Source organism: Aquarana catesbeiana, linkage group LG04, assembly GCF_042186555.1.
Source record: "Aquarana catesbeiana isolate 2022-GZ linkage group LG04, ASM4218655v1, whole genome shotgun sequence".
NCBI classification, from domain to species: domain Eukaryota; kingdom Metazoa; phylum Chordata; class Amphibia; order Anura; family Ranidae; genus Aquarana; species Aquarana catesbeiana.
This window is the reverse complement of record NC_133327.1, coordinates 372,915,192-372,935,557: the sequence shown is the minus strand read 5'-3', so window position 1 is coordinate 372,935,557 and position 20,366 is coordinate 372,915,192. Positions and strand designations below refer to the sequence as shown.

The 20,366-nt window shown below is 42.0% G+C and overlaps 1 protein-coding gene across 2 annotated transcripts in view; it reads left to right on the top strand.

The window, feature by feature from the left end:
* The window catches only part of REV3L (REV3 like, DNA directed polymerase zeta catalytic subunit), a 312,168-nt gene that overhangs the window by 253,347 nt on the left and 38,455 nt on the right, over positions 1-20,366 (top strand). For both annotated transcript variants that reach the window (XM_073627093.1, XM_073627094.1), the window contains 5 exons: positions 5,058-5,302; positions 5,774-5,882; positions 6,176-6,382; positions 7,049-7,158; positions 9,955-10,069. In XM_073627093.1, coding sequence (XP_073483194.1) covers positions 5,058-5,302; positions 5,774-5,882; positions 6,176-6,382; positions 7,049-7,158; positions 9,955-10,069 — 786 coding nt within the window. The remainder of the gene's footprint in view (positions 1-5,057; positions 5,303-5,773; positions 5,883-6,175; positions 6,383-7,048; positions 7,159-9,954; positions 10,070-20,366) is intronic.

Below are 20,366 nucleotides of genomic sequence, written 5' to 3'. Positions count from 1 at the left end.
ATGGAGCTAATGAGATATTTGCAGGCTTTGGTTTACAATGGCAGTGACACAGTGTAGGAAGAATCTATGAGAAGGGACTGGCACTGATTTTTTTTTTTTACTTTAAAGTACACTGGCAGTGCTGTCCCAGGAGATTGGGGGTCTCCTGGGAGTGCAGGGGGGCTGTGCAATGTGTGGGGGTCTGCATAGTGTATTTGCAGGGGTCTGTGCAATGTGCGGGGGGGTCTGCATAGTGTAATTGCAGGGTCTGTGTAATGTGCAGGGGTCTGTGTAATGTGCGCAGGGGGGCTTTGGAATATAAAGGGCTCTGGGTAATGTGCAGGGGGGCTTTGGAATGTAAAGGGGTCTGTGAACATTTTTTTTTCCCTGAAACTTACGTCTTAAAATTAGGGTTAATGTTATACGCCAATAAATACGGTATATAATGTTTGGGGGTTCTGAGTAATTTTCTAGCAAACAAAAGTGATTATTACATGTAGGAGAGAAGTGTCAGAATTGGCCTGGGTGGCAAGGGGTTATTTACCATAAGTAATATACAAATAATTATTATATATTGTTTTTAAGGTAATTTACTATATTTTCCAAAACTGTACTCAAGCATGTTGCTTAGAGGAAAAAATTAAAAAATTACTGAAGTTTGAAGTTAAATTATTATCTTTTAACATATAGCATATCGATATATGATTTAGCTTGATTAGAACAGTACCTTTTCAACAGAAGCAGATTCTCATTCTCCCTCTTAACTGTGTGAGAAAAACATGGGATTGTGGATACATCTTATACCCATAGATACATGTTTTTTCCTTGTAGTTAAGAGGGCTGGGCTGGAAGGGAGCATTTGTCTTTTAGACACATGCCCTTTCCAAGACACTGCAGTGAAAGGCGTGCCTCCACTGCAGCATTTTTATTGGACAGCTGGGGCTAATGGTACTTTACCATTGGTCCGGGACTCCAAGCTGTCCATTGAGCTCAGTGCCTCTGACAAGAAGTGAGGAGAGGCACTGTGAGTTCATCCTCTCAGTCTGCTGCAAACAGAGTGTGCCAGCTTCTATTTAAACTGGCCACTCTGTATGTAGCTTCTGACAGGCTGCACAAGGAGCTTCGTAACTCCGGAACCATAGGTCGTAGACTACCTACCCCCCAAGTTTGGGATCTCTATGACCTCAGGTCACCGAGCTACGATCCTCGAAGCTCGATTTTATTTATTTTGATTTTTTTTATGTTCATGGCTCTGCCTCATCTGCCTCCCCCAACTGCAAGTCCCTGGTCTGAATAGACTTTTTTTTGTGAGGCATTAGGGGACAGCGGTGTGCAAAGTTAACCCATATATAGGATTCCATGTATCGCCACCAGAGGGCAGCAGTGCTCTAATGATTAACACACAGAAAAAACTTGCACCGCATAGCCATGTTGCCTTGGTCTATATTAATAAAGCGGCAGCCATTTTGTTGAAGTCTGACTTATTCAGCCTTTACACTTTAAGGTGGAACTTTAGTAATTTTTTCATCTTTCCTTTAATTGAACCTTCTGCCCTTGCTGTGTAATCATTGGAAATCTAAACTGTAATTTTGTGGCATTAAATGCCTTATTCTGTATACTTTCTCTTTCATTGCTGATAAAATGTCCAAGGCTTTATAACGTAGTTTCCTGCATTGCACTGACTCCCCGCAGAGAAATGTCATATATCCCAGCAGTGCTTGTTTGTTCTTTTTTTTTTATTCACTCTTGTGAGAGTTAGCTGGCAGAGGAGGGGGACGGGGAATCGCAGGCGAGCTGAAGACGCTGAGGTCGGCTACAGGGGTTTGGGTGGAGGCTGGAGGGGTTTGGGTGAGGGCGGGTATAGGAGGAGACAGAAAAGATCCATGTGCTTTCAGAGGAGTAGAATTTCATCTAGTCTAGTGAAAGGAAGATTGCTTTCTCTCTCTTTTTATGTGGAGATTTCAGCCCTGTACACTTATTACACCCCTAGGCCAGTCTGCAAAATCTTCCCTAGATAAATTCACATTCCTTATCTTATCTGCATAGGAGATTATTTCTCCTTGCTTGGGCCCCGCCTCCAGGCAGCTGTCTGCCGTTCCTTGACACACAGGATTTGTGTGTGAGAAAAGATCCTGTGACAGGACTTGGCTGCAGCAGCTGAGGCTTGTCTCCTCGGTGTTTGCAGTTTGGGTAAGAAAAAAAATGCAGTTACATTAGGGTAAAATATAAAATACTTTTGTTTGCTGCTTTCCTGTTTGAACAAGAATAGTATGTACACTTTCCTCGGCTGTTTCTGTGTTCCATGCTGTTGATACTTTGCCATAACAGAGCATGAACTTCCACAGAAGCTGCCATTCCTATGGCAACTTCTCAACAACAATGTGCACCCACAGTTTGCTTACTGCACGGGCATGAGACTAGGAAGTGTCTCTATATACTTTATACTATGAAGTATAGAGAAAAAAAGCCGTCAATTCCATCAAAAGCCAACAATGACAGCGTCGGCAAGTGAGGGAGTCTGTCTGTACAGACTGCCCCCTCACTGTGTACACTGCTCTTCACCTCTCCTGCCTTTCTCCGCTCGAAACCCCCCCAAATGACAGCTCCAAAATCTAAAGGGAAAAAAAAGCTGTAAATCACATTTACAAGCCAACAATGACAGTCAGCGTCAGCAAGTGAGTGAGCCTATCTGTAGAGATTGCCCCCTCACTGTGTATAATGCTCTTCTCCTCCTCTCTTGCATTTCTTTACCACAACCCCCCCCCCCCCCCAAGTGAATGGTTGCTCCTAACAACCAGTGCAACAACGGACCACTTGTCCACTTGCATCTGTTTATCCTCCGTTCTGTTTTTTTAACAGATGAAAATTCGGGCTTTCATCCATTCAAAAAAACGAATTGAAAGCAGATGAAAATGGATGTAAACGGATGATCATCCATTTATATCTATTTTTCCATAGTAATGCATTGATGTCCATTTTTCATCCGTCAATGGATGGATGAAAGACGGACGAAACGGTCTGTATGTGTGAAAGGGGCCTTAGATGTAGACCTGTCCAGGCCTCTTGTGGCTATGAGTGACATTGCTGAAACATGATAGTTCTGTTGTCACCCATTTTCTCAATGCATTCACATTTTCTGCTGGTGTCCCAGCATTACTAATGTCAGCACTTGGCTGTCTTTGGAAGGATCTTTCAGGACTTGGCAACCACCCAGTCTATCCCTATTTATTATGCTTTGAACCAGGGTGTAAAATGAGCTGTCTTAAATGTACAGTACCGGAAACAACCCTGAATTATAGTCTGCTCCCTTTAGGTGATAGGACACTGGCAAAAGCTTTGCTGGGTACACTCCCTAGGTATACTGCACTAACGAGACCCCTCCTCCGTTTTTTGCTAGTATCCTTAAGTGATGGACCTCTTATCCCTATGCTTACCTAGTTTGCTTTATTTTCCCTTTTTTATTTAGTTTTTTCAGTCAACGCTTCCCTGCCTTCTACTATAATAATATAAGCAGTTCATTTAGATCAGTGTAATCTTGGTAATACCTTAGCTTACCTTAGCTCTACTTCTTAATCCAATATTGCTAGGTGGATAAGACAGTTCGTTGTGGGGGGCTTATGCTCTAAAAGATTAGGTACCTCCAGTACCTTTTAAAAGCTAACTCCACCAGTTCAGTTGGGGTTTCAAAAGCTTTCTTAAATAGTGCATCTGTCGCCCAGCTTTGTAAAGCTGCCACTCAGTCTCCAGCTCTTACTTTCTCTAGATAGATGTCCTGTGGATGCAGCCTTCAGCCGCAAGGTTTTTATAGCTGCACTCTTTGACCCTTGTTTGTCTGATTTCTTGGGCCTGTTGGCACTGTTCTATTTGCCAAAATGTTGCCAACCTCTTTGTTTCACTGTTTGGGGATATCCAAGGGTTTATGACTGTCCAGCCTGTGTTCTGTAGTATATGATCAAGATAAAGGAATTTTGGCTTGCACATAAATTCCATATCTTGGAGTACAGTGTAGGACACCGCTGGCTACCTGCGCCTCTGTTCCTGTGTTACTCTGCATTGCTTGCTAACTAATTGAGGACTTGTGGTGTAGGGTGGAGTTATAGGAGGATGTAGGATATAGGGGCGTGTTGGACAAAGATTTTGCCAGTGTGCAATCACAGAAGGTAGCAGCCTATAATCCAGGGTATTTGAATATCCAGCCTGTGTCCTGCACTGTACTCCAAGACATGGAATTTACAGGTAATTCAAAATTCCTTATTTTGCTGCAGCCAGTGGTGACCAAAACAATTATGTATTTGCGGCTTCTCAATCCTTCTCATTCCCCAGCATCATTCATATTAGAAAGCATCCAAGAAAAAATGCTTCTCTATCAACTAGAATGCATCATTTTTTTTATTTTATATTTTTGTTGGTGCCCCATAAGTTTTAGCTTACCCAAGGTCTTCTTTTCAAGGAATTTAAAGTGTCTGCCAATAGAATTGAACTTTTGGTCTCAATACAATGCCATATCGGACAGCACAGGAGAAAAATATTTGACAGCATATGGTGTTGAAGAGTTACTTCCAATATCTGTCCTCCCAGTGTTGCCAAAGCTCTGTTTACCTAGTTTTACAAGTAGCAATGTTCTCATATGTAGAAGCACTACATCTTTCACGTGACTGCGGAGACCTGCCAATATATCGTTTGGGCACCATACATTGCATTATTGAATGAGGGCTGTGTCTTTTGTTTTTACATTGTCACATAGACATCACAAACTACAAGAACCAAGTACAGAGGCACACAACTATACAGGGAAAAACTAGCATAGTGGAATACAGGCACATGCATGTTCATATTGAGTAATACAGTAGGGGGGTTGTACAATGGTATAAAGTATACGTGTATTTACTTGCCCATCCCTAACACCAGAGCCCATTCATTCTCATTGAGCTCAGATCTTAGGAAATCGTCAGCGATTTGCCAGCGTAAGTGGTGGTGTAAGTTTGGACGTATTTTTTTGTTTTCCTTATTAATCAGAAAGTGTTCATATTCCAGAAAAGCTACATATATGAAAATATATATATTTTTTATTTCCATAGTACCGAGTAGAGTCAGTGATGCTGCGTATTGCTAAGCCAATGAATTACATCCCTGTAACGCCCAGTATCCAGCAACGTGCTCAGATGAGAGCCCCTCAATGTATCCCACTTGTAATGGAGCCGGAGTCAAAATTCTACAGCAACTCTATTTTGGTTCTAGATTTCCAGTCTTTGTATCCCTCCATAGTGATTGCATACAACTACTGCTACTCTACATGCCTGGGGAACATGGAGAACCTGGGGAAGTAAGGACTGTGCTTGTTTGCTTCTGTGTATGTTTGTGTTGCAGAAATAAATGAATAATGTAAGCATAAATATTAGGCTGGCCATATGTGCTAAGACCCTGAGGCTGATAGCTTCTGATCATTTGATTGTTGTAACCTCACTCATATGATATTCACAGTTCTACGTACTGCGCAGTGTGGTACATAAGTGGTAAAAATGTTTTATCCTTTCTGGTTAGGATACAGAAAAGCTTGTTGGATTAGTGCCAACTGAAGTTTGATTTTTACAAGAGTGGATATTTCCCTTAATACTAAAAATATTAAAGCTATGGATGACAAAGATTTGAATATACTTCTTGCCATGGTTTTAAAGAAAAATAAGGTTTTACAGCATTCATGGTTTTCTGTGAGATTGCTGTTTTTGTATTTGTCTACAGCTTCTGGCTGTAAACGGAACCATCTGAGGCAATTGTGTTATAATGTGTTTTCCAGGTGTGAAGACTTCAAATTTGGATGCACATCTTTGTGTGTTCCTCCAGACCTGTTGCATCAGCTTCGACATGATATCACAATATCTCCTAATGGGATTGCTTTTGTAAAGGTAAGAGCACCCGTCATTTCATCGTATGTTGGTTTCTCTTTATTTATTAAAAATTTTTAAATGTTATCTACACTTTAGTTAAGGACAAACATTTAGTGGGGGTACAGCAAATTTAGGAGCAAAAGCTATTTCACGATTACTGTCAAATTTTGACAGTACATAAGAATTGTTTCCCAGGTCTCCCCCACATTCATCTGTGTAAAGGTATATTGGCTTGATAAAACATTTAACTGAAATGCAGCTTCTCTATATTGCTTTCAGTGTATTCACTACTTTTTTTTTATTTATTTTAGGCCTCTGTCAGAAAAGGGGTGCTGCCACGAATGCTTGAGGAGATTTTGAACACCAGGATAATGGTGAAGCAGTCTATGAAAGACTACAAACATGACAAAGGCCTTACACGTATGCTTGATGCCCGTCAACTTGGTCTGAAATTAATAGCCAATGTAACATTTGGCTACACTGCAGCTAACTTCTCTGGAAGAATGCCATGTGTAGAGGTAAATGACATAAAGAGAAAACAAAAGGGCACAAAGGCCTAGTGCATTACCAGATAAAATTTTACTGAAAAGGGAAAAAGTAATTAATGCAAACCACAATAGCCAAAAGTTAATACAGAAATATAGACCAGCCCCAAGTGGCAGGGTAGCCCTTGTAAGGTTGGGCATCAATACGACCCTGGCATCGAGACTTGCCTGCTAATGTGTTTCAAGGGACAGATGCTCTTCATCACTTATAACAATGTCTTGTGTACTGTATATTTTTTTTCTGCCTTTTTATACTATGTTCATTGAGCTGCTTTGTCATTTTCACAGTTCTTACATTTGTTTTGGCAACGATTTGTGTAAGAACCTTTTTAATGTTTGTTTTTCTTTCAGTAAAAAATGAGTTATATTGCCTGAAATGCATTTCAAGTACAAATCCTATTCTACCCCCTGTATCTGCTTCACATCTATGCCCTGTAGTTAAGTGTGTTTTCAAAGAGAACATATAAAGGCCTGATCACACCCATGTGTACACATGGGTGTAAATTGGCCATTAACTCTGTTACTCTTAAACAGTTGTAAGAAAAAATGTTGCAGCTTAAGAAACATAAATTTTTATGTTATGATGCACATAGGCTGGAATTCTTATGCGTAACTGACATATGCAATGTTTGTTAATAGGTCGGAGACAGTATTGTCCACAAAGCTCGGGAGACCTTGGAGCGTGCTATAAAGCTTGTCAATAGTACCAAGAAGTGGGGAGCCAGAGTGGTGTATGGTGACACTGACAGGTATCAGTTTTTTCTGATCTATGGTACAAGGCCAGTTCTACGAACAGCCCTTTCCTTCTACAAATAAGTCATATTTTGTAGCTTAGACTTTTGACATCCATACCTCTTTTACAGGAATATGCAACAATTTTAAGGTTATTCCCAGGTGATCAAGTTTTAGAGATGTTGAACCACACAAAAGTGAAGTCAGTTTCCCATGAAGTGCAGCCTATTAGAGCCAGACTATTTTTATTGATTGAAAAGCTAATTTGCTGGCAGTACTTTCTGCACAGGTTCATTTACTGCCTAGTGTAAAGTACATGGAGAGGCAAGGTATCAAATTGTAGAATTAATATTGGGCATAGATTTGGCTACTCTCCACAACTGCAGGGCATAGCTTTTGGCTTCCCTGCTTAACACCCTGTTCAAGGTTTCACAATTTGAATATGATGATCTCCTTAGTAAGTAAGAAACAGGTAAGGTCAGCACAGTGGGGAATCTGGTCTTCATTAGAAAAGATACACTCCCTCCATCGTCGTTTTTATCCTATAAAAATCTTGAAAGACCCCTTAAAAAATTAATATTGAAAGCATTATGACTAACATTAAAATACCAATTAAAATCAGATATACATTTACTGGCCATTTTATTAGTTATGCCTGTTCAATTGCTTGGTAACACAAATCGCAAATCTGCCAATCACATGGCAGCAACTCAGTGCATTTAGGCATCTAGACGTGGTGAAGTTGACTTGCTAAAGTTCAATCAGAATGGGGAAGAAAGGGTGATTTAAGTGACTTTGACTTTGGCATGGTTGCTGGGGCCAGACGGGCTGGTCTGAGTATTTCAAAAACTGCTGATCTATTGGGATTTTCACGCACAACCATCTCTAGGGTTTTGTGTAATATATAGAGGGTGCTATGAAGTGGCTAATTAATTCAGAAGCAACAATATAAACCTGAATAATCATGTACATGTGCACAGTGTAAAAAAAACACACAATGAAAAAATTGACACGATATACTCAAACAATCGTAGTAAAAAAAATTGTGTAGTCCCAAACAGTTCATAGTAGTCTGAATAAAAGAAAAATTCTTCTGTGTAAAACAATCTTGCAACAAAATAGAGTGAAATCCTTCACCAACACCATAAACGACACCCAATGTGTGCTGAAAAATTAATCTGCTTACCAGATAAATTTGACCTCTTTACTTAAAAAGAAAGTCAAATACCACTTTGGCAGGATAATGCCTGCTTGCATATGTGGACTGGAGATGTAAAAGGAACTTCCTCCCCGGAGACATGGGATAGATGGAAAACACAATAGAGATCCATAGCGTAATTCTATTAGGAGAGTAAAACATACAAAAAAAAGCCAAAAGGCTGCTTACATTTGTGAGTGCCCAAACCCGGCACTGGGGCTGCTAGCTCGCCTGTGCTAAGTGGAGCATCCCCTTTTGGGTGGAGCTCGACTTTCAGATGGTAGAGTCAGTAATTGGCATAAACAACATTAAAGCATCCTGGTGATGGTGGTGTAATGGTGTGGGGGATATTTTCTTGGCACACTTTGGCGCCTTAGTACTAGTTGAGCATTGTTTAGACGCCACAGCCTACCAGTATTATTGCTGACCATGTCCACCCTTTTATGACTACAGTGTACCCATCTTCTGATGGCTACTTCCAGGAGGATAATGCACCGTGTCACAAAGCTCAAATCATCTCAAACTGATTTCTTGAACGTGACAATGAGTTCACTGTATTCCAATGCCTCCACAGTCACCTTTTGGTATGTGGTGGATCAGGAGATTTGCATCATAGATGTGTAGCCGACAAATCTGCAGCAACTGTGTGATGCTAGCATGTCAATATGAACCAAAATCTCTAAAGAATGTTTCCAAAACCCTGTTGAATCTATGCTATGAAGAATTGAGGCAGTTCTGAAGGCAAAAGGGGGTCCAACCCAGTACTAGCAAGATGTACCTAATAATGTGGCAGGTGAGTATATATAAGTTTGGAATTCTCAGCTAAATTTGGAGGTGTGGCAGCCAAGGCTTGAAGATTAAAACTAGATGTTTGTACATATATCTTCCTGTTGAGTTATCCAAGTGGTGGGAATTAGGATTGGTGTTAGTGCAAACCTGATGAGAGTAATTTTGTTCTATTGTTGCTTAAATGTTATGTACGTAAAATCATACACAGAAGTATAACTAAAATGCCATTAAAAAAACCATTACATTGAAGTTGCAGCTGTTTTGTCTAGGGTAGTGTGGGACAGAGAATTACTGTCAGGTTTTTATATTACAAGAGAAGTATGGCAAAGCTTTTTTGACCATACTTCTCTCTTGGGTTACATACATACTTTTGAACTCCTGTAATCCAGAAGCAGCCGACAGGGGGCTAAAGCCTGCTTTCAGCTGACCTATTAGAGCTGCTCCAGGCTCTGGAAGGATACCAAACATACTTTTGAGATCCACCCAGCTGGCTAGCAGCTGGCTCCAGCTCTCAGCCCACAGCTGAGAGCGGAATCCTGCTGCACCTGCTGAGCACTGGAGAGACAGAGCAGAGAGCGGTGACTGACAGTCACTGCTCTGCACTCCGAAAAGACAAAGACCTGAGCAATGAGTGGTCATGTGATCAATCAGTTCTCGGTCTTAGAGCCAGTGGGGGGACAGCTGCAGCATCACAGCGAGTATGGATGTTTGTTTTTTTTTTAAGTACCCCAAACTACTCCTTTAAAATACACTGTTGACTTGCCTTTCAAGTGAAACCGAGTGTGTCCTGCAATATATTTTTATATGTACTTTTTTGTTTTTCTAGCATGTTTGTGCTGCTTAAAGGGGCTACCAAAGAACAGTCCTTCAAGATTGGTCAAGAAATTGCTGAAGCAGTCACTGCCACAAATCCAAAACCAGTCAAACTAAAGTTTGAGAAGGTATCTGAACAGTGACATGTCATTTTAAAGCTTTCTTTTCCTTTGTTATCATAGACACATTTTGATTGTATATTAACGTTCATCAACAATGAAAGTATATGAAATACTTGCAGTAATAGTGTGTGACCCTGTGGAAAGGGATGGTTAAACATTGACTGTTTTTCATAGCCCAAAAAGGTGGTATAAGACCCCTGAAGAGTAAAGGTCAACTTTCAAAAGGGATGTTAAGCAGATATTTTTTCCTTGCCAATGATTGAGATACTACATAGAGTTGTGGGCATGCATTATTTAATGGTAATCCTGGCTCAGCATTGCACAACCAAACATGTATGTTAAAATATAATATCTTAGTTGTACAGTACAGGATACAGGTTGTGTATTCATGAATCATTGGTTTATAGGCTTAAACCTTTAGGTGATTGGACACTGGAAAAGCTTTTGAGGACATGCCCTTGGGTGCCTCCTCTATAACTCCACCCCATGCCATGACTCCTCAGATTTTTGCTACTGTCCTAAGGTGATGGCCTCCCTTACAGAGGAATCACTCTTAGCTTAAATACATTTTTATTTTACCCATGGATACTTCAATCAACACTTTGCTGTCTTCTAATCTAGCAAAAAGATGCAGTGCTTCCAGATTACTGTAACCTGTAAAACCCAGGGAATCGAGACCCAGACCCCACCCAGTGGGGACAGCCTGTAATGCTTTTCCAGGCACTGGATCCTGCATGAATACGTACCTCGGCACTTTGTGTAACTCGTGTAGCTAGCCACAGGGGCTATACAGGTCCATTCCTATGCAACACAGACCCTAAAGACCCCTCCAATGGGTATGCCCATTATGATGGGTGAAGCCTGGACTCTATATAGGGCCCAGTGTCCTGGACAGGTAAGATAGGATCACCCTGTATTTCTGACTGTTGCTGTAAAAAACAAGGCTATGTTTGGAATATATTCACTTCAGTGTTAACTTTTCCAACTTGGTGGTAAAACTCAACCACTCAGACCTCATTCTCCAGCGGATGACCAGGTGATACATCACACTCCTGGTAGCACACTTCTAACTAGGGATGCACCGAATGGGTTTTTTTGTGGCCGAAACCGATACCGAAAATAAATCTTCCTTGATCCCGAAAACCGATACCGAAACAGCACCGAAACCGAAATAGGCTTTTTTTTTATCTATTACCCAAAAAAATTATTGGATATACAAAATTGTGTTACATTCGTATTCGTTATATTATTTATATTCAACTTAATCATTAATTTTATGAAGAAAAGAATACTACAATCCAGTAATGTCCAAAAGTACTTTAATAAAAAGTAACCCACATAAAATTGGACAGTGGACACAGAAGATAAAAATAAAATAAAATAAGACTGCAGTCAGTGCACATTGCACCACCATACCAAATAAAACGGGCATATAAAAATAAATAATAATATATAATATTAATAATAATTATTTAATATTAATATAATAATAATATAAAAATGCCAAAGACTGACTTTTTTTTATATTTTATTAATTTCCAACTTACATCAGAAGTAGTAATTCAGTTCTCTCTCCCTAAGGTTTCAGCGGCTGGATGTGCAATAAGTGTATTTATGTAGCTGCGGGTTACATACATAGTCATACAGTAGACCGCACTGTGTTCCGGCCCCGGGTATGGGCGGAGACATCCTGGAACACAGACTAGTCTACAGCAGCAGTGCTCAGCCAATCACAGCAAGCAATGTAGACTAGTCTGTGTTTATGGAAGTCACCGCCCATACCCAGAACACAGTGCGGTACTGTAGTATGTAGACAGCCACAGATGCAGAATATACAGTTTTGCACATGCAGCAGGCTGACAGCTTAGGGAGAGACAATGATATCGTTTGGCCCAACAACAGAACAAACTATACATGTAAGTAGTACTTTAAAGAACAACTCTCTCAACTAACCATAACGGAAATATGGCAGAAGGCCGTTATTCTGTTTCACAGTTTCTGTAAATATAACATAGTACAGTGCTATCTGCTATGCTATAATAAAATTTGTATTATTTTCTTTCAACTTAAATGATAACTAGTAGTTTTTTTCCCCAAGTTCTCTCCCTAAGGTGTCAGCGGCTGGATGTGCGATTATAAAAGTGTATGTATGTAGCTGCGGGTTAGATACATACTAGTCATAAAGTAGACCGCACTGTGTTCCGGCCCCGGGTATGGGCAGAGACATCCTGGAAGTGGAAGACAGACTAGTCTACAGCAGCGGTGCTCAGCCAATCACAGCAAGCAATGTAGACTAGTCTGTGTTTATGGAAGTCACCGCCCATACCCGGAACCCAGTGCTGTATAGTACTGTAGTATGTAGACAGCCACAGATACAGAAGATACAGTTTTGCATTTTTCACAAACAGCGGCTGACAGCTTAGGGAGAGACATAGTTTAACTTTAGCCCAACAACAACAGACTATATGGTACAGTAGTTAATCAAAAGCTGGAGTTCTCTCTTAAATTGAAGTGCAAAAAACTGTAGAACAACTACAATGAACAACCAACAAATGGCACAACTAGACAATTGGAACATACTAGGTAGTCATACTATGTTGTATGTTCCAATTGTCCAATAGCACAGACCACAATACCAATTCATTTACTATGTTCAACATGGTAAATGAATTGGTCTATGCTACGGATTTTTAAATCTATTTCAGTAAAAGTGGCAGATTTCGTTTTAAGAACAAAAGCTGTTCAGCTTTCTCACAGGAGAGACGGTTTCTCTTCTCATCAAGAATATGAGATGCTAGACTGAATAGTCTCTCACTCTCTGTACTGGTGCTTGGGGCAGATAAATATCTGCGTGCAAGCAAGGGAAAACGTTCTTTGTTGATGTGCCAGTACTCAAGTGGATTGTCGCTTCTGGCAATAGGCTGTTCAGCTAAATAAATGTCCAGCTGTTGGGTAGCTGCACTTGTTGTGGCACCGCTATGGATTGGGGTGCATTCGTGTAAAATTTCTTCAAACATATCAGATATGGAGGGAGTGTGTTCCTCTTCACTTGTATGCGACCGTTTCTCACTTTCCTCTGTGCGACACCTCGAAACTCCTTCACTAGATGCTTCCACCACCTTCTTTTTTTGCCAGTATCCTTTCCCGTGCACGCTGCTTTTTCTCCACATTAAAGTAATGCTCTTTAAATCGAGGATCTAGAACTGTTGCAATGCAGTACAGAGGGTTGGACTCTGTGTCTTCAAACTGGTTGGTTATGGCCTCCAGTAGAGTGGTTTTAGCCGTTTTCACAACATGGTCTGTTTCTACCTCTTTTCCAAGCAGACGCTTCAGTGCAGCAATCAAGGGGATAACTTCAGCAATGGAAGCATTAGCTGAGCTTATTTCTTTTGTTAACTGTTCAAATGGAGATAGAAGAGACAAACTATTTTCAACTAACGTCCACTGATATGCACTCAGTGTTGCTGGCAGCTCGTAATCTGCAATGTATGCAGCTAAAACACGCTTTTGTTCAAAAAGACTTTGTAGCATATAGTAGGTGCTGTTCCAACGAGTGGCTACATCTTGCTGCAGTCATTTTGGTGCCATTCTAAACTGCATCTGCAAAGCTTGTAATCTGGAATAAGCAAGCGGAGAATGCTTAAAGTGACCCACAGTTTTTCTTCCTTGTGATACGATATCAGATATGGTGCGCTGACTCAGCAATCCTTCATTCACGGCCAATTGTAGCATATGTGCCATGCACGGTATGCTTTGAAGTTCACTGTCCTCCATTGCCTTTGCCATGTTCCGCGCATTATCTCGGACAATCAAATGCACTTTAGATTTCTCAATGTGCCAAGTGTCAAGCATGGTTTTTAAAGCATCAGATATTGCTGCTGCAGTATGTGATCCAACAAACTCACGCGCGTCAAGTAGGATGTTTTGCAATTGAAATTTGTCATCTATCCACTGCGCTGTCAGGTTGAGCATGCTCGTTGGACTGACATCTGAACTCCAAATGTCGGTAGTAAAACTGATAGCTATGATGTTGGTAGTCATGAGCTCCTGAACGTGTTTTCTAACACTGCTAAACAATTAATGTAGACTGGTATCTGCAAAGTAGCGTCTGCTTGGTAGTGAGTAACATGGCTCAATATGTTGCATGAGCCCACGGAATCCAATGTCCTCCACAACAGAGAATGGCTGGTTGTCTAATGCAATAAATTCCATAATTTTAGCTGTAATGGCATGAGCTTTGGGATGGTCACTTGCATATTTTTTAACCTTTTCAAACACTGTGGCCATAGATGGTGTTAAGCCTGAGGCACTTTTTGAAAGTGGCGCTGTTTTCTTGTAATCAGAATGCTGAACTGGATGACGTGTTTTCAGGTGGTGTATCAAACCTGTTGTTGAAAAATTCTTTGGCACTGTACCCCCTCTTGAAATTTCTGTTGGGCAAAGAGTACAGATTGCAAATTTGGGGTCTTTATCAGAAACTTTAAAATATTTCCACACTGCAGACATGGTCCACCTTTGCTGGTAACATAGAATAATATAGAATGATTTATAGTGGGAGTGAAATCTGAGGGGGGGGTTAAAAAAAAAGGACGAACTCAAAATTAAAAAGCTAAACCCCAGGAGGCAGCTTTAAATAAAATAAAAACTAACCAATCTTTTTTTTTTGTACCAAAAAAATATAATTGAACTGAATAAATTTTAATTGAAATGGAATGAATTGCAATTGCATGCTATTTTATTTTTTTGAGCTATTCTATAGTATACTTCATGCGCCTTGTTGTCATTGAATAAAATTTGTCACTTTGTCTCACCGTAGTATTATAAGTTATACGACACTGACATGACAGCAAGCGCATTAATTTTTTAAACATGACAGTATGCAATAAATAATTAATAATATATTATGTATGCAATATAATATTTATTGCATACTGTCATCTTTAAAAAATTCATGAACTTGCTGTCATGTCAGTACTGTATAACTTTTACTACGCTGTCAAAGTGACACATTCAATAACAGCAAGCGCATGAATTTTATACTGTATACTACAGAATAGCTAAAAAAAAATAGCTTGCAATTTGCAATCCATTACATTCCATTTCAAATCATATTTAATCAGTCAGTTCAATTATATAATTTTTCTTGCTACAAGTCAGATCAGATGTACTGCAGTGCAGACACACAGTCATTTTAAATAGTCAGTACTAGTACTATACTAAAATAATCAAGAAATAAAATGACTAGTTTGTTTCTTTCAGTTTAAGAAGGCAAAAGCAGCAATGCTCACCGGCGAATAGTAATGGTAGCCATCCAGGAGTGACAGTGCCCACTCTTGTACTTGAGGATGCTATGTGCAGCCCTCTATGAAGCCATCTCTCGCTTCCCACTACTGTCTCTCACTTCCCAGTACTGTCTCTCGCTTCCCAGTACTGTCTCTCGGGTCCCAGCAGCGTCTCTCGGGTCCCAGCAGCGTCTCTCGGGTCCCAGCAGCGTCTCACAAGCACGAGGAGCATTCGCAGGGAAGGTGCCAGCGTCTCAGTAGGGAACGTGCTTACGAGTGCGGTGTTGTGGCGTCTTAACCGCGAGGACCGTGCACGCCGCCCACACAACGAGTGACGTCCCCCGCTGGTTCTGCCACCTCTACTGCGCATGCGCGATTTTCGGCGCTAGTATCGGCAAGAATTCTCTTTCGGCTTTTTGCCAAAAGGGCCATTTTCGGCCGATATGTTTCGGTGCATCCCTACTTTTAACTACCTCATGCCCGCGCTGTAGGCAAAAGACAGCTACAGCGTGGGCTTGCTTTGCCAGGAGGAGGTACCTGGATGTCTTCCCATGATCACGCTGCCCACTCACCATGCTGTATGATCGCAGTGTCCTTCGGACTCAGCTGACCACAGATCAGAGTAAAGGGCCAATCACAGCAGCCCTTTACCAGGTGATCAGCTGTCAGCCAATGACAGCTGATCACAGGTTGTAAACACACTCCAGTTATCGGTTTTTGTTTCCTCACGCTGATGGAGATAGATTTGCAGAATGCCCTGAACCATCTTTTGTCTCCAGGAAATAGTTGTGTCGGTCCCCCCACAAGACAGGTTCAAAGGATTCTCTTCAAATTTGTTAACAGTATCAAAACCCACGGAGTGCATTCATCCCATTCTGCACCTAAAATCCCTCAACAAAAATGTCAAATTCCAAAATTTTGCATGGAATCAGTTATTGCATCTCTGAAAAAAGGGCAATAACTGGCACCCATAGACATCCAAGATGCCTATCTGCAAATTCCCATTCATCCGCCTCATCAATGCTTTGTAGTGGAAGATGGTCACTACCATGACGAAGACTCACTGTTCAGTGTAATCTGCTGCCCGCATCCCAGGAATGGGCAACTGGAAGATGATTTACCTCAGCTGTCACAGATGGGGAACCCTGATGTGGATATCCTTGCCTACAGATTCAACAATAAAGTTACCTCTGTCTGTGGCCAGGGCAAAGGAATCCTCTACCACTGGTATTGAATAAATTCTTTGGCATTCCCCTGGTCTAATTTGGGCTAATCTGTGTCCTCCCTCTAGTACGAATTCTACCTAGCCTACTCTACAGAATAGAGCAAGAGAAGAAGCCAGTGATTCTCACTGCACCAAACTGCTTTAGAAGAACCTGGTATGGAGATGTATACAGACTACAAGGAGGTGATTCCTGGCCTCTTCCCAGTAGGCCAGACCTGCTGTCTTAGGGCCTTCTATTTCTTCCTCTAAGTAACTAGTTTTAACAACATGGGTGTTGAAGCCCAGATCTTACCATACTTAGATTCTGCTTGCATGAAGAGGTGGAGCATGTTTGTAATGTTAGTTCCAGCACTGGATCCTGCATGGGCGCAGGTTCTGTACAGATCCAGGGCAACAATGAGTGCTAGGCTTGCACCCTGTAAATCTGCCCGATGTTGCTGGCACTCCTATGCTCTGGTCACTGAGGAGCAGTGGATAGGAGTCACCGGACTTTAAATTTGGTGTGGTTTTTTTTTTTGTCCTCAGTCTGGTCCTGTGTGGCCTTGATCTCGGCAGCTTCACTGAACTTGTGTACATATTTTCCTACACAGAATTTTTTTCTCCCAGCCTGCGGTAATCCAAGGCTCCCACCGCAGTACACTACTGGAGAGCATCCCTAGATGCGACACTCTACAGTGCCTGACACAGGGTGCTTCCCTTTCCACAGCAGCAGATTTTGTAAATACACCTCTTGGCATGCACACTGAAATTTCATTCAAGCTTAACCATCTCACATCCGCGCTATGGCCGAATGACGGCCACAGCGCGGACCTGAATTCCCGGGAGGCCGTCATATGACGGCCACCCCTGTGCACGCTCCCTGCGCGTGCCCTGTGATCACCGAGTCACTGAGACTCAGGTGATCACCGATCTAAGTAAGGGGCCGGTCCCGGCCCCTTACCATGTGATCAGCTGTCAGCCAATGACAGCTGATCACATGATGTAAACAAAAGATCGGTAATCATTTTTTTTTTCTACTCACGCTGACAGCCTGAGTAGAAAAAAAAGCCGATCATCGGCTCAAATGTGAGGGACATCGGTCCCCAAGTGGAAGAGGCACATCTGCCTCATCAGTGCCACCTAATAGTGCCAGCTAACAGTGCCCACAGTGCCAGCTAACAGTGCCCACAGTGCCACCTAACAGTGCCCACAAGTGCCACCTATCAATGCCCACAAGTGCCACCTATCAATGCCCACCTGTAGTGCCAATCAGTGCCACCTAGCAGTGCTGCCCATCACTGCCACCCATCAGTGCCCATCACTGCCGCCTATCAGTGCCCATCACTGCCGCCTCATCAGCGTACATCAATGAAGGAGAAAAATGACCTGTTTTAAATTTTTTATAAAAAAAAATTTTATTTTTTTTTTTAAATTCAGTATTTACTTTTTTTTTTTTTTTTTTAATTGGAAAAAAAAAAACAACTTTATTAAGAAAATATATGCTTGGTACATAAAAATAATATATGCCAACATGGCAAAATCAGTAGTACATACATGAACACATTAAATTATCCACGTAATATAGAGTGGAATATCCACCGGACATGAAGCCAGTACACCATAGAGAAGAAGGGGGAAGAAAAAAACAAAAAAGAAAAAAGAATGGGGGAGAGGAGAGGGGAAAATAAGAGATGAACATAACAACGTTTCAAGTACATGTTTCACCGTCTTCTAACCATCTGTTCCAGACCTGCTCGTATTTATGTGGGCATCCTCTATGTATATAAATCAGTTTCTTATATGGGAGAGTGTCGTTAATTTCTTTTTTCCAGCACTGTATTGTAGGGGGTAGGGCCTGCATCCAATTGCGGGCTATCGCTTTTCTCGCCAAGAATAGTGTTTCATGTAGAAAGGTACGGAGGGGTTTGTCAGTGTCTAATTCAGGTAGCAAACCGAGTAGACACATCTTAGGGTCTAGAGTAGCCGGAGAGCCCATCTGGTCGTGTAGGAAGCGAATCACTTGTATCCAGTATGCTTGGATAGTTGGGCAGGACCATATAAGGTGGTAGAAAGAGCCTGGGGTGTGGTCACATAAACGGCAACCTGGATTATACATGGGTTTGAAACGCGCTAACCTCTGAGGGGTCAAATATGTCCTATGTATAATATACAATTGTGTTAGGCGGTCTGACAGTTTAGGGGAGACTTTTTTCGCGTCTTCCAAGATCTCGTCCCAGTCCTCATCCTCAATCAATCCAACGTCCGCCTCCCATTTAGTCTTAGCACCATAGGCCAAGGCTGTGGAGTCTGGAAGACGGATAGCGGAGTAAAGAGTGGAGATTAGTTTGGCAGGCTCAGCACCTGTGATCGTGTCAACTATGGAGGGGACTGTAAGGGATGGGTTAGAACCAGCAAACTGAGTTTGTATAGCATGGCGGAGTTGTAAGTACCTGAAAAGGAGGTGATTGGGAAGTGAGAATTCGTCTTTTAACATTTGGAATGTTTTAAGTCCTGTGGTGGTCATGATCTGGTGTATGTACAAGATCCCGTTGCATATCCAAACCGTAGGGTCTGGGATAGACAACAGCTCAGGCAGGCGTGTGTTGAACCATAGGGGGGTGTGGGAGTGAACCTGTGGGGTCCCAAGTTTCTGAAGTGCCAACCGCCACACCCTCCGATGATGTGTCAACATGCCCGCTTTGTGTTGGGGGGTATGCCCTGTCGATGGGGCCTTAAGGACTGACTGAAGTGGGGTGTGAGCTGGGTTATCAGGGTGTTCACAGAGTAGTAGTTGGTATCTTGGTAGCTCGCTCTTGTCAAAATGATAGAAATGGGACAGTTGGGAGGCAAGATAATAGTCCTGAAAATCTGGAAGGGCAGCTCCTCCCAATGTCACTGGGTTCTTAAGTATTCTCCAAGATAATTTGTGTCTGCTGTGTCCCCATATAAACGAATTAAGAATAGACTCAATTGTTTTGAAAAATTTTTGTGGTATATATAGGGGAGCGTGCCACACCAGATAAAGTATTTTTGGGAGAAGTATCATTTTGACTAGACTGATGCGTCCCATGACACCCAGGGGTAGTCGAGCCCAATTTTGTGTCTTAGTCTTGATCAGAGTGTACAGGGGTTCAATATTCAAGAGTGTGTAGTCTGTAAGTGATCTAGTAACTTGCACTCCGAGGTACTTAATTACAGAAACCCTTGAGAGCGTCAGAGGGGGGGATGTGAGTGAAGGGGGGAAATGGTCAATCGGGAGGATCTGGGATTTGGACCAATTAATACTTAGGCCCGAGTGACTGCCAATTTGCTCTATGGAGTGGAGGGCTGCAATGAGGGAGGGACCAGAGTCGGCTAAATAGAGGAGCGTATCGTCTGCGTACATCCCAATCTTTTCTTCCAGATTCCCTATCTTGAGGCCTCTGATATTTGTGTCCGCACGAACAAGGTTGGCCAGCGGTTCCACAGCCAATGCATACAGCATGGGGGAGAGGGGGCAGCCTTGTCGGGTCCCTCTCTCTAGTGAGAATTGATCAGAGAGCCAGCCATTTACGAGCACCTTTGCCTTCGGGGACTGATACAGGAGTTGAACCCAGCGGATAAAATTGGGGCCAAGTCCAAATCTCGAGAGGCACTCCCATAGGTAGTTCCATTCCACTGAGTCGAAAGCCTTGGCGGCGTCTAGAGCCACCACGACCCTCGAGCCAACTTCGTCGTGGGAGCCCTGGAGATTCATAAATAGCCGGCGGATATTCATAGCAGTGTTCTTCCCTGGCATGAAGCCTGTCTGATCAGGGTGAATCAGGGAAAGAATGAC